The 14,689-nt window shown below is 31.2% G+C and overlaps 1 protein-coding gene and 1 long non-coding RNA gene across 4 annotated transcripts; one reads left to right on the top strand and one right to left on the bottom strand.

Annotated features, from left to right (window-relative positions):
• The first annotated feature begins 1,520 nt into the window (after positions 1–1,520).
• On the top strand, positions 1,521–2,453 carry LOC18587369 (uncharacterized). Its single transcript, XR_001929706.2, has 3 exons — positions 1,521–1,734; positions 1,947–2,007; positions 2,108–2,453. It is a non-coding gene; the product is annotated as an uncharacterized LOC18587369 (long non-coding RNA).
• A 6,810-nt stretch (positions 2,454–9,263) lies between these two features.
• Positions 9,264–12,817, bottom strand: LOC18587368 (U-box domain-containing protein 44-like). Of its 3 annotated transcripts, none has more exons than XM_018129600.2 (4): positions 12,545–12,817; positions 11,461–12,329; positions 11,072–11,372; positions 9,264–10,909 (listed from the first exon to the last, which is right to left on the bottom strand). In XM_018129600.2, the coding sequence occupies exons 2-4, from the start codon at positions 12,253–12,255 to the stop codon at positions 9,456–9,458; spliced, it is 2,550 nt and encodes an 849-aa protein (XP_017985089.2). In that variant the 5' UTR covers positions 12,256–12,329; positions 12,545–12,817; the 3' UTR covers positions 9,264–9,455. The 3 variants fall into 3 exon arrangements, with proteins under 3 accessions (XP_017985089.2, XP_017985090.2, XP_088658675.1); XM_018129601.2 differs by having other exon boundaries at positions 11,461–12,238; XM_088802549.1 differs by having other exon boundaries at positions 11,461–12,212.
• Between the last annotated feature and the right edge of the window lie 1,872 nt (positions 12,818–14,689).

Raw genomic sequence — 14,689 nt, 5'->3', positions numbered from 1 at the left:
CTTTCTTAGTTTTGGAGTTGATGGGATAAAAACTAATACCTAGAATTCATTTGGAGGAGATGGAAGTAATTTCCTTATTTTGGGAATATTATATGCTGGATGAATTAATAGCCTTTTAGCCCTTTTCTTTTTATGAAAGGAAAACGAAAAAAAAAACCTATGTTGTACTCAAAATAAAAAATGATAAATTCCAAATTGTTTAGAGCCCAAAGATTAGCTAAACCTTCAATCTTTTTCCTTCAATTAAGTTCTTTCTCTTACCTTTTCAACTATTATTTCATTTTCATCACTTTCGTTCTATCAAACCATCCACATAAGCTATAGCCTTCAAGGCTAGGATTTCATATCCTTAACATTCATCTTGAACCTACAAGAATCCGACAAAGCATAGTTCCCATATTGAAGTCAAGTAAGATCCCAATAATATCTTTTAAGGTTTCGATTTCGTAATGGAATAATGTTGACTTCCATAGATTTCTCTTCCCTGGCAACAACCATTGATTTAGATGGCCCTGCTTCTGAGATTAGACATACTAGTCAAACATTACAACCTTTGGTTTCTTTTTTTAATAGTTGTCAACCTCAAATCTGATTCATCTTGACAATTCATTCAAATGGGAAAGAGGGAATGCATAAAAAATAAAAAACTAAAAGGAACAAAGTTGGCATGTGTCAGCACATTGAATCTGCTACCCAGTTCTCCGAATATGAACGTGTGCTGTCAAAATTAGTAAAACAGGTGCAATTTCTATCTTATTTCCACCCTCAATTGCTGATATTGAAACTACGTTCATGTATTATATCCACATTCATGAAATGTTAGTTCAAAACAATGGGAAAGCATTAACTGAAAGTTCTCCCAAAAAAAAATAGAATATTCTTGTTTTGCTGTCGTGTTATCAACTTTAATTATTCCGTTCATCTTTCTTGATAGATCGTATCCAAACACACTTAGGTAACTGAATATAATAGTAACAGATGAGAAAGATGGAGACTAATGAAATAAGGTAACCCAATAACTTTTAAAGTTTAAATAATAAAATAAAATTAAGTATGCAGCATCAAAATATCTATTCAAAAAAAGGTAAATAACTAATAGTTCGTCTTTATATTCTATATGATTAATTTTTATATTATTTTATTTTATTATCGATTCTTTTGATTTCGGATATCATTGATGAACATATGCATCTATTTATTTTATATTGTAACTTTAAATTGTACAAAAAGCTGAATTTGTGAATTTAAAAATAGATGCGAATAATCATAATGGTGTATTGATTATCATTAATCTAAAGCGTATCAAAGATGAAGCCTATCCTATGCCACCAAGCAGCAAAAAGGGCGTAGTGTCTTTCAAGTGATTCTCCATATTGGTTTCATGGACAATGGTTGAGCACTTTAGTGTGGCATCTGGGTACAGTAAAAATGGTGTGCCTTCTCTGACCAAAAGTCCATTAAGAATCAGATTCTAAAGATAACATTTACAAACACGGAAAGTAGCAGCAAAGCTAGAATTCTCAAGAATTCCCCAACTAGAACATGAAAATATACGCTTCCCTTGGCTTACATAAATATGCCATGAGATGCAGGAAGTTCATCAGATTGCAAGAACAAATCATCAACAACTAATTGTACATAACATCTTCTCCACCCAGAGCTGATCTAAGTCCCTAGATTTTCTCATGGCAAATCACAAAAACCAAGATCAAATAAGTAACGACAAATCACCAGGTGATCTCTCAACGCCACATAAATATTGATCAATTCTTCTCTTTCGTTTTCAAATGCATGTTTCTTCTATGTTAGTCGGATTCGAATTCAATTTTGTGTAGATTTTTCATATATTATGATTCGGAACAACATATATAGTCTTTCTTTGTTAATTTTAATGCTGGATTTTAAACTTATAGACTGATCCACAATTCTACTAACATGAATAGCAGCATGTTGTCCTGTGACAAGAGACAAGGGCACAGGCAAGAACAGAAGCTTCCTTGAAGGATGGTGAGTCGTTGATTCTACCACCTTTAAATTACAAAATCATTCATTTTCTTTTCTCTCTATTTTTCATCATTAATTTTCAAAATTTTCCCTTGAAATGCAGTCTCTTTGCCTTGTGCTGCTGCTGGCTGTGGGATGCTTGCTTCGATCTGTAGAATAAGGAGCAGTCAGATGTACGAGATTACATCTAAAATGTTCATCTTGTTCGTTTAATAGTTATTTTGTACTTTGACTCGAACTTAAAACATCCCTGAGCCTTCGTTGCACTATATATGTGCTCTTTTTTTTTTTTGGGCTCAATTATATATGCTGGTCTTATATATAGTTATAGTACTTTCTATCCTTGTAATTATACTTTTTTTTCATATCCTTGCGATAGAAAGAAAAAGTATATACTTGTCTTTCATGTGAGTGATAATTAATAAAATCATATGATGTTTTGCGAGTAATTTATCAAATTCTTGTCTACCTGTCATTGAATTGGTATAAATATATAAATATATATATATAGTATATATTCAATGTTTGGCAAAGCGAAATTCATGATGGTTTGAGTTGTAAATGCCATAAAAAAGGGTAAAAACATTTGGGTTAATCTCTAAAATCTTTGAATTTCTTTTCGATCTGCAACATTATAAAATTCTGCATTTTTTGATCATATGTCATTAACGGATTTCATACATGACATTTTGCGTAACTTTTTTTTTTTTGTTAGTGTGGCATGTGAAATGATAATAACATAAAGTAAAATTCAATCTCAGTTAACTATCAAAAGTTTCAAATTTTTCAATCCATTTTGGTCACTAACATTTCAAAATTTATCTTTTTAAATAGTAATTGCACAAAATGATTAAAAGTATTTTTATCCAAAAATTTTTTAGCTCATTCCAGATTGTGCAGAATAACTAATATCAAGAAAGAATCAATAGTAATTATTCCGTAGTCATTTCTTATTAAAAATGAATCAAATGAAAGTATAAAAATAGTGAGAGAAAAGGAGAGGGATGACATAACCATTCCAAGTTATTCCATGTGAAATGTGACCTCCCAACAAGATAAAGTGCACATTACTTTCATAACTTGCTTTTTTTGGTTCATTTGGTAACAAGATGTTGAAAATCCAATCTTATCTTATCCTCCTCTCCCAACAACCACGTGTAAAGAAAAAGCTTCTTTCACACTATATGTTTGGGAATTAGGAAGCTTCGTATCCCTTGTATGTACTGTCCAAGTTAAGAATATATTATTTCTTTTTACATAAAAATTTTTAGGTACACAATAAAAGACAACAAAGGCAGTCACAGAACGAAGAAAGGCAATGACCCCTTTAACTTTTTGAAAATTCATACATGTGTATGCATTAGTAGGGAGTCCACAAAAATGCTGTTTAATTTTACTTTCAAGTTTTATAACTTTAAAAAGTTCATCCAATTTTGATCTTTGGATTTATTTTAACTATTTAGGCAATAACTCATCGGGTAAAACTTAATATATAATAACTTATCCAATACTTTTGAGTACTCTCCATTGACAACAACAAAATTTTATTGCTTTAGCCTCTTAAAATTTTAATTTTAAACACAATAGAAAAGATACTTTCATGTGAGGAAAACTTCTTATTGACATTAGATTGTCCATTCCAACCTTTGTTAAAGACATTTAAACTGTTGTAAAGTCACTGATGAACGTCACGAAGCTAATCCAAAATCCACAATTGATCTTTACTTCTTTTGAAAGTAATCGAAAAGATTATTATTATTATTATTATTATTAAGTTATATAGCTTTTTCAAAATTATGTCGTTTTGACAACAAGAAAGAAAAAAAATATTAAAATATTATTATCGGTGAAAATTTTTATCGATAATGACATTTGACAAAAAAATTCGTTAAAATTGTTCCCATCAAATCACTACTTTGTACCAAATCATTAAGCGAATGTCATTAGTCAAGACTTTAGAGGCGACGTCGATGTCAGGAGGGAGGGAGAGAAAGAGGATGTAACGCAGCCTTCGCCTCCTCATCTCCCACGCACCACCGCATCCCAGTCTCAACTCTCTTCATCCGGGAACTCCTCCCTATAGTGAAGTGCTCCGACCTCGTCAACCCATCAAACATCAGTTTCATGGTTATTCTTTCATTTTTGTGTGACATGTTATGGTTGTTTTTCATGTAATATGTGGCAGCTTAGTCAAAATCACGTTAAATAAAGAAAATAATAGAGATATGAGCATTTTAGTCATTTAACAAAATCCATTAACGATATTTTTAATTTTGAGAAAGTGTTCATTTTTAATACTAATGAATCAAAAGTGAATTATAATCAAAATTTAGGAACATATAGGGATATTTTACCCTAATATAAAATATAAAATATTAAAAGGTAAAAATATTATATATTTAAAAAAGAAAAGTAAACGATCTTTGTCACTACCAATAGCAGTTGGGCTTGTAGTTCTTATTTTTTTGCTGTTATAAATGGAGTCGACTTTGTGTAGGGGTGCTCAAACCCAGTTGTGGTGACATGATTCTAAATCGTGCTTGTTAGGGCTCTTCTTGTATGTACTAAGATGATGTATAAAGTGAGTATTGGCTAGTATGATCCCAAATACAACCGCTTTAGGTTGTTAATAAGTTTTCATACACAAAAATGCATAAGAGGGAGATCTCTGTCCCAATGTGATGTTCTGTTCCACTACTGCTTTAAAAGTAGTTTTTTGTAATGATTTTTAAGTAGTGAAATCAATTCTTAAACATAGATTTAAATTATCCTTAAAAAAGAAAGATAAACACTAAATTTGAAGAAAAAAAATGAATTGCCAAGGCTATGTGTAAGGCTAGCCACCACATAGTAATTAACTAGAAAATTTTCTTAATAGCTCATGACTTAATTATAAAGATCAACATATTGGCAGACAGTCCAAGCACGATTCCCAGGAAACGAAGAAATTGAAATGAATCCTCAAGTTGGTACTGGTTTTCATCCTCATCACAGGCAGTCGACCAAAGGTTGGTGGTTGGTTCAGAGAGAGAGGCAGCTAAGTCTAGTGAGAGAAGGAAATGAGAAACAATGTGGAAAAAAGTATTTACATAGTTAGGGTTTAAGAGTAGGTTGTATTGTTTTTAAAATTAATATTTGTTAGTATAGTTTTTAAAATTACGTACGAAAATTTTCGTCAATAATGATTTAATTTTAATGAAAAATCAATAATTTGTGCTAAGTCATTAGATAAAATTTCATTGATAATTTTTTAATATATAATTTTAAAATATATAAAATTTATTTCGTGGATAATTTATCAATAATTTGTGAATAATAAATAATATTACCGACATAGGGTATAAAGGGTTTGTGGAATCTTAGAACCCAATCGTATCATATGCTCGTGTCAGCAACCATCTGTAAAGAAAAAGTCTCTTTTCACACTACCTTTGGGAGTTACGAAGCTTCCTACTCCTTGCTCCATTTTCTTTCACATTATGTACTTTCCAAATTAAGAATATAATTTATTTTTACATAAAAATTTTTAGTTACATGAAAAGATTTTTGTATTTGCTTTAACTATTTCAATTCTTATCACTTTTAATTAATAAATATTATATAATTACTTAAATTTTTTTAAAAATATATAGATAAATTATGTAATTAGTCCTTATACTTTATAAAAAATGTAAATTTAATTTCTATATAATAATTTATGTAAATTGAGTCCTTATACTTTTTTAATTTATTAATTTAAATCTCTAATTTTATCACCGTTAAATTTTCACTATTAAATATATTAACGTGACATTTTAACCAAGCTGATGTGACATTTCTTTCAGACATGGCATTGACTATGTGCAAATATGACAAAAATACTGACATAGCACATGTTGACGTGGCGAAAAAAATGATGTGGTAATTGTTACAAAGATTTTTTTGAAATTAAAATTTTAATTACTTCTAAATAAAAAAATAAATGTTACAAATAGATTGATGAAATGATACAAAGATTAATAAACATATTCACACCTCCTGGTTTTTTTTTTTTTAAGTAGAGTAATTTCATTGCAAATACAAGAATATATACAAAAGCCTCCCACTAAGAGGAGAGACAGCTCAACGCTTGTAACAACAAAAAAACTAGCATGGCTGCAAAAGACCTTCACTTCACACAGAACCAAGTGCCTATAAGAGCCATATTCACACCTTCTGTTGATTGGCAACAAGAAATCAGTGCCATTCCCACAGGCTTGAAGTTTGGAGCATGTTGAGCTTCAACCTAACATAACCGTGCCATCAATTTCAAAAAAACATAACCCTCCCACCAATCTTTAGCTGAAGGTATGGTCCAAATAGATTGATCAATTGCTGGCTCAACAAGCAAAACTAGCACACACTTTGGATATTTTGCCAAACAACTTGATAATTTGGTTGATTGATTTATCAAGCCCTCTATTGCCTTTGGGGTCCTTCAAGCAATTCTTTGCAAGCTTTGCTCCATTTTTCTTGCCTGTTGGAATGGCTTTTATAAGGATAATAAATGTGCTTCTTATTGGTTCCAATAAAGTACCAGAAGCGAGTGAATGGTAGTTAAAAAATATTTTGAAGACAGCTCTTGAGCTTGAAAAACTTTTTGTATAATTTTGAAATTGAAGGTTTAAAACTTGTTGAAGTTAAAAGGCACCAAGTAAAAAGAAGGTAGAGAAAAATAGACAAAATACAAATATTTATAGTAATTCGGTACCTTTGACTACATCTACTATATTGATGTCTCAATCAAGGATTTTCAACTCACTTTCACTAAACTAGTAGAATTAATATATTTTACCAAGCTTTTACGAAATGAGTTTTTAACCCAAACTCCAAACCCTTACAAAATCCCTAAGCCTTCCAAACTTAGTCTACCCTTCAAAGTATCTCTCACACTCTAAGTAAATAAATAATACAAAAAAAATAAAGTATAATTGATTACTTAATTGATCTAAAATGTATAAAGTTAAGCTCAAACCTCTTTTACAAAGATAAGAGTGAAGCACATTTGAAAAAAAGACTTTCTAACACTTCTTGGCTCTAATCTTATTCCCAAATGTTGTCTCTTCATTTATGACTATTTGAACCTCTTTAAATATTCAAGAATAGTTTATAGCCGTTAGAAATAATTTTAGAACAAAAATAGCTATTATTTAGTCTTCTAACGGCTCTTTCCAACTTTTCTAGTAGTTTCTCATTAATCGATTAAAAATGAGATTTAACCAATTAAAGCTTTTCTATCTCACAATCCGCTTCACTGTGCTAATCAGTTAAAGATGGCTTTAACCAGTTAAGAACATTTTGTTTTCAGACTTCTTCCAACCAGCAGTCTTCCTTTAACTGGTTAGTCTGTCCTTTTAACTAATTGAGACTTTCCTCTTTCAACTTTAATTGGTTGAAAAAAGTGTTAACCGATTAAAATATCTTCAAATTTGAATTCCGTCATTTGACACCCTTCCATTTATCAACTTCATTTTGAATTTTGACACTTTTTGATACTTCAAGTGTGGCCTTTAATTAATTAGCCCCTTTGGTTAACTAATTTATAACTTTCTATTTTGCATCCAGCACTCTTTTAATTAATTAAACCTTGTGTTAATCAATTAAAACCTTTTTGCCTGTTCTTAATGTAGTGTCCAGAATTACTTTAATTGATTAAGAATCTATGTTAATCGGTTAAGACTAAGCTATCTTCATTAAAACTAGTTTTGCTTTGCTTATTTAACCAATTAACTCATCTTGTAACTGAATAAGTATCTTGACTTGCTTTCAAATATCAATTATATTAATAAATTTAAGTTTTCCTTTGCATACTTAAATAATATAATTAGACACCAATGAATAAGAAATGTTTTGTTATCATCAAAAACATATAAAATCAACACTTCACTTTCATGATTTTCGAAGTAATCTAGAGAAATCAAATCTCTTTATGACAAAGATATCACAAAAATAGAAAAAATCTCTTCTTTTTCTATTTCCTTCTCTAAAATCCCAATCCCAATTCATTTTTCAAACACTTTTAGATAAAACAGTTTCAAGCCCCTTTAGATAAAATAAAACAAAAACTCTGATTAGATAGACACAATTGTTTTTCAATTTGATCTAAATTTTGTAATTTTTCTTATTTTTATTTGAAAAAAGACATGTAATTCCCTTCAATTATTTTTTTTTTGAAAAGAAAAATATATTTTTGTATATGTTTGAGATTTCCCGCATCTAAATTTTTATATATTTTTCCTTCCAACGTTTTAGTTAATACCATTTTCTGAACGGTGAATTTTGATTTTGCTTACCTAGTTGAATTTTATATATGTCACATGCCAACTGCCATGTCAACATTTTTACTAAATTAGCATAGTCAATACCACATCATCACATAGTCAATATCACATCAACAATAAATGTCACGTCAATATAGTTAATGGTTGAAATTTAACGTGTTAGAATTAGTGATTAAAATTAGCAAATTAGAGAAATGCAAGGACTTAATTTATACAAATTATTATATAGGCACTGATTCATTTTTTTTTATAAAATACAGAGACTAATTATATAATTTAACCAAATATATATAAAAAACTAAATAAGTTGAATGCTTAATGACTATTACTACTACTACTACTACTACTATTATTATTATTATTATTGAAGAAGAGGAAATTTAAATTAACATGGCATAATACTCAAATAAACTCCTAAACTATTTAAGAGAATTCAAATAAACTTTATTCTTTTATTACGTTTAATCAAGTTCTTGTTCTTTTATTTTAAGTTAAATAAGTTTTTATGTTTAATGATTGACTTATTATCATTAGTCAAAATGTCACCTATTATTTTATATTCACATGACACTGACATGACATTGATGTGGAGAATAAAAAATACCACATAATCATGTTATCATATCAAATCGACATATCACATTTTTATCAATTATTATATATTAACATGTGATATCGTCAATTATGATATGTTAACCTGCCACGTTAGTGTCACTCATCATAAAATGATATGATATTTTTACTAAATCAATTATTAATGATAAGAGTTTGTTTGATTCAAAATAAAAATATAAGAGCTTATTTAGTTTAAAATAAAAATATAAAAATTTGATTGAACATAATAAAAGTATAAACACTTATTTGAATTTTCTTGAAAAATTTAAAAACTTTTTTAAATTTTATGCCAATTAACTTTTGAATAGAAAAATGCATATATGTATTTATCATTAAGCCGAATACTTGAATACCGATAATTATTATTTTACTTACATCAAGAATGTTTTTTTTTTTTCTTATGATACATCTGAAAATAACCAAACAAAACTTATAGGAAATACAAAATATAAAGCAAGAAAACAATGTGTAAAAAAGTATAAAAGCAAATTGACATGCAAAAAACCAGTTGGTGAGATAGTAGGAATTTGTACTGTCTTAAAAGTAACTAGATTGAGCTTGCAAGAGTTCAAGCTGTGCCAATAATTTTGCAGTTGATGATTTTATCCTGGGGTCGCCATTCTGAGCTAGATCAATGAGCACTACCTGAGCAGATTCCCCATACTTTACTCTATGAGCCTCAACATTGAAAACCCTTTCCAGTATCCATAGTGCTTTCTCCTGAGCCTTTACAGTTGTTGATTCCAGGATTTTGATGATTGCTTGAATACCTGCCTTTTCTGCAATGTAATTACTTCCATTTTCACAAATCTCATCTTGCAACAGAGTTGCAAGTGCATTTAGAGCAGCTTCATCTGCTTCCCTATCTTTACCTTCCAATATTTGGATTAATGGAGGAATAGCACCTGCCTTGACCAAACAAAATGTGCTCTTAACAAAGCAGTAGCCATCATGGACTCCACAAAATGCAGTGGTAGAAGGAGGAACGCAGAACCAGCTTGACTTTTTCAACTTTCGTAGGGATAGCGAATTCTGTGATAGCTGAGCCAGTGAGGTAGCAGCTTTGCATTTAGCAGCCAATGATCCACTGGAAACCAACTTCACAAGCAAAGGAATCACCTCATTTTCTGCTGCGAGAAGCTGTAGTCTCTTGTCAGAAGGGATTGTAAATCGGATTAATATACCTGCAACGCCTTCTGCTAACCAATGCCATGTGGATGTTAAGGTTGAAGGAGTGCAAGTCATAATGGAAACCAAAATTGGCAGCAAATTTGCTTTCCTGAGAACTTCTGTCACTTTCTTATTGCTAATTGGTATGTTGCTCATTATGCCAACTGCAGCAGCTTTATCACTGTCCAACGGTGATGATGAGATAATGTTCACAATGATGATTAGGTGGCTTTCTCCTAGCTGTTCTGTCATTTCTTCAGGTAAATATTTTGAAAGAGTGTAAAGTAAATTCAAAGCTCCGGTCCTGATTTTCGCATTACTTTCAGTCAGAAAGGGTAGAAGAAGCTGAATTGCACCATTTTCCTTCATTTTCGTTCTAACTTTCGATGCACTAGAATGGCCAGCAATGCTGTTGAGTGCTTGTATGAGGTGATACTGAATTACTGGACTTGAGAGATTTAAAAGGGAGAGCATCTGCTGCGCTACATCTTGATTAACAAGAATAGATTCCGACTGTGCAATTCTTGCAAGAATTGCTGAAGCAGGCTCCCGAAGAGTCATGAGCACAGATGTGACAGAGAAAAGGAGCTGAAGCAGAGATACTACTATGCCTGAAGTGATCAATCGTTGTATATTTTCCGACAAGTTTGACAGATTTTGCAATGCATTTAAAGATGATAACTTTGCTTCAAGCTTTCCAGCATTGAACATCTTAACGAGAGGTTCCACTGCTCCATCTTCTCCAAGGGAGGCTCTACTTTGATCAGTGAGCTCCATTCTTGACATTGCAGTTGCCATGAGGATCTTACTCATGTCTGAGCCTGGCAAGACACAGTGATGATTTTAACAGGTAACTTAAGCCCTTCAGTTGAAACATGATAGAATTGCACATTTTGATAGACATTCTTAGTTCGATACTACATTTGCAAAAAATCTAGAATCAAGAACTCAAATTTATCAAGTAAAGGGTATTTATTTGTTACCTTCCTTCAAATAGTGCACTAGGGGCTTGAAGTAACCAGCCTCTGCCATGTGCAGTGCGTTTTGTGTATTGCTTGACAATGCATTTAACAACTTCCCTGCATTGTCCGAAGCAATTGGATCATCCCCATTAAGCATGGTAACCAACATAACAATGCATCCCTGAATTCTGCCAAGCCGTCTCCAAACTGCAGGAAGATCTGACAGATCAAGCAACAGCCCTACAGCTTCCCTCCTCTCTTCCACATCCCGCGTCAAAGATTTCACCAATGCTGATAAAGATGCAGCATCTGCCATCTTCTCCTGTTAAATAGTGTGCAATGTAAGAAAACTTTCCATTGAGAACAGAATGAGAAATTGAAAGAAAAGATTCTTCATCAGTATAATTTACCTTGTTCTCAGCATTTTCTAAAGCAAGTTGTTTCAGTATCTGGAGAATGATCAAACGGTTGATTGGCTTACATGATCCCAACCTATTAACTAGAATGGAGATAATGCCTTCTTCATTTATCCATTCATTTGTAATCAATCCTTGCCTAATAGACTCGCTGAACCCCAAAAGCGCGAAGTTGAATTCATCATCATTACCATACTTCAGTTGCAGGACAGCATCATCGATAGTAAGATTCGATCTTTCCTCTTCTATTTCTGTTCTTTCCTCCTCAATTTCCGTCCTTTCTTCCTCGATTTCTTTCTCTGATGCTGTGGCACTAACATACGCAGATCCATTGCTTGGACTTGGAGATGGGCTAGGACTTGGACTTAAGCTTGCATCAAACTTCACAGTCATGAATTCTTTATGCAATGCACCAATTCTCTCTTTCATATCAAAATGAAGATCAATGCTAGCAAACAGAACAAGGCCTATGGATCTCCCCAGATCTTGTATCACGTCTTCGATCCATATATTCGGTTGTTTTGAATCAGGGGTTTTGATCAAAGTCTTAGCACGTTTAAGCTCTTTCTCGAGCGATTCTATCGCTTTTCGGATAGTGACCGTGTCCATGACATCTTTGTTATCCCTTATATCACTCAAAACTGGAGCAAGTTTATTGAGAAGACGTGCGAATTCAGAGAATAGTTCTCTTTCAGATCCTGATTCTTTTGCAAGTGAGGCTATCTCTTCCACTAAAGCTTGTAGTTCTGATACAAGCTCAGGGAATCTTCTTCTGTCAGTATTTTTCATTCTTTAAAACTTTAGAGAGTACAGCAAAGAAAAAGGAAAAACAGAACGGTTGAAAACAGAGGATTTTCCAGTGTCTGAACAGAGGGGTCAAACAGGAACAAGGGGTTTTGGCAGAAACAGAGAAGGGGTTGCCAAATTCAGAGATGTGTCAGAGAAATCAAAGGAAAAACAAAATTATACACAGATAAAACATCTTATACGTAAAAATTACATACAAACCTAGATTTATATATACATGTGCATAAAGAAGAAGAAAATTCAGGGTTGAAGAAAAGAGAAGGAAGTTAACCTGAAGATTGGAAATCAAAGACTGAGAACAAGACCAGGAAACAGAGACGGCCTTGAATCTTTAATCCGTCTTAAACGGGGTAAACACGAGTGAGAAACAAAGAAAGAAAACCAAAGGCGAGGGTAGACAAGACCGACCCCATGACTCCCAAACTCGTTTTTCCCCGTGTATCAATCTGTTTGTCAGCTTCCTTCATTGGACCCGAACAAAGAAACAGAGAGGGGGAGGGCGGATTTTTCTTTGTAAGGAAAACTGGTGAAAGTTTTGGAAATGGAAGTATGCAGTTCGGAGTTATGTGGAGAAGGGTATCTTCCTTGTCAATGTCCATGTCAATGTCAATGCTAATGTCACCTTTGGGGCTATTGACCTGTGATTACCTTCTTTATTACAATTTTCTTCTTCTTGTCTGAGAAGACTGAGTCAAAAGAACACTGTTTCTCTGCTTTCTTTTTTCTGTTTGTTTGCTTGTTTTATGATTTAGACTAAGCAATAGTTAGCTATTTCTCTCAAGCTTTGAATGGTAAAGAAGCGAACAGGTTCCTGCCTCACAAATCAGAAAGGGCACGAGTTTAGGATAGCTATACCCTACAAAGTGTTTTCTGAAAAGGTCAACTCATCTTAGATATAAATGAGATTATTAAATTTTTATTTAAATCGATTATTATTAATAATTTAAATTTAAAAAATTATTGAATCAGTGATTTTAAAATGATATATATTCTAAAAAAACTTTTAAATTATTTTAAATTTGTTAAATAAATCATTATATTTTTATTATATTTAATTAAATCCTTATACTTTTAACTTGAATCAAATAAGTTATTATAACTAATAGTTGATTTGGTCAAAATTTTATTTATTGTTTTATATTATATGAAATTGATGTGATATTTTAATGTATCGTAATTGATGATGGTGTGATATGTTGATATATTTTAATTAATGATGAAATGATATATTAATATATTATGATAACATAATTATGTGATATTTTTTACTTTTCATATCAACGTCATGTCAGTGCCATGTGAACATAAAATGACAAGTGATAATTTGATTAATGATAATAATCAATCATTAGTTATAAGGACTTATTTATCTAAAAATAAAAGTATATGCGCTTAATTGAATGTAAATAAAAGTTAAAAGGCTTATTTGAATTTTTTTGAGTAGTTTAAAGGTAATTTTTAACATTATGTCTTTTTAAATTCAATGATTGGTAATTTTTCGACATAATATTTTAAAAAGTTCTCAAACAATTTTAAAAAAAATTCAAAATGAACTCTTATTCTTTTATTACACTCAATCAAGTTTTTACATTTTTGTTTTGGACCAAATAGGTCTTTATGACTAACAGTTGACTAATTAACATTAGTCAAAACGTCACTTATCATTTTATATTTATACGTCATTGATAATGGCACGGACTTGAATGATGAAAATATTACGTGATCATATCATCATATTATATCAACTTACATGTCATAATATATCATGATATATTAATATGTCACGTCAACACCATATGATATGAAATAACAAGTGATATTTGAGTTAACGAAAAGATCTATTTGATTCAAAATCGTACTATAAGTATTTGATTAAACGTAATAAAAGAATAAAAATTTATTTATATTTTTTAAAATAATTTAAAATTTTTTTAGATACTATGCTTAATTTTTTTATTTTTTATCAATAATTGATTAAAATTTTGAGATGTATATGAATTTTGAATTCACTAACCATAGAGAGTTACCTCAATTGTATGATATTATAATTTTTAATTATGAACCTATAAGTCAGCAGTGGAATTTTAAAACTCAATCGAATTTATATACTTGCCAGGTATCCATTTAACGAACCAATTTTGAATATTCATTTTTTTATTTACAATTAATTAGATATATAAAACAAGTATTTAAACTGAGTATCAGCAATGTGAACAATAAACTTGACCAAGGCAAGAATAAAGATGCTAGGAAAAACAGAGAAGCTCATATTTCCTGGTCAGAATGGAGTGTTAAAAGGAGGGGAAACAGAGCATGAGCAATTCCAACATGAGGACGCAGCCATCCCCATTTGACAAATTAGAAAGTTCTGGGGATGGCATTGAGCCCACGTTAAAGCCGCAGGCATAAAAGTGAA

The sequence above is a fragment of the Theobroma cacao genome, chromosome 10 (genome assembly GCF_053813885.1).
Source record: "Theobroma cacao isolate CCN51 chromosome 10, ASM5381388v1, whole genome shotgun sequence".
Lineage (NCBI taxonomy): Eukaryota > Viridiplantae > Streptophyta > Magnoliopsida > Malvales > Malvaceae > Theobroma > Theobroma cacao.
Note: the sequence above shows the minus strand (reverse complement) of the source record. Positions and strands in the feature narration are given on the sequence as shown.

Bases quoted from the DNA above. Each gene is read 5' to 3' on its own strand.
- LOC18587368 (XM_018129600.2), bottom strand. From the start codon at position 12,255: ATGAAAAATACTGACAGAAGAAGATTCCCTGAGCTTGTATCAGAACTA. The intron at 11,373-11,460 runs GTAAATTATACT...ACTATTTAACAG, and splicing joins TAGAAAATGCTGAGAACAAG to GAGAAGATGGCAGATGCTGC. The intron at 10,910-11,071 runs GTAACAAATAAA...GTGTCTTGCCAG, and splicing joins AGTGCACTATTTGAAGGAAG to GCTCAGACATGAGTAAGATC.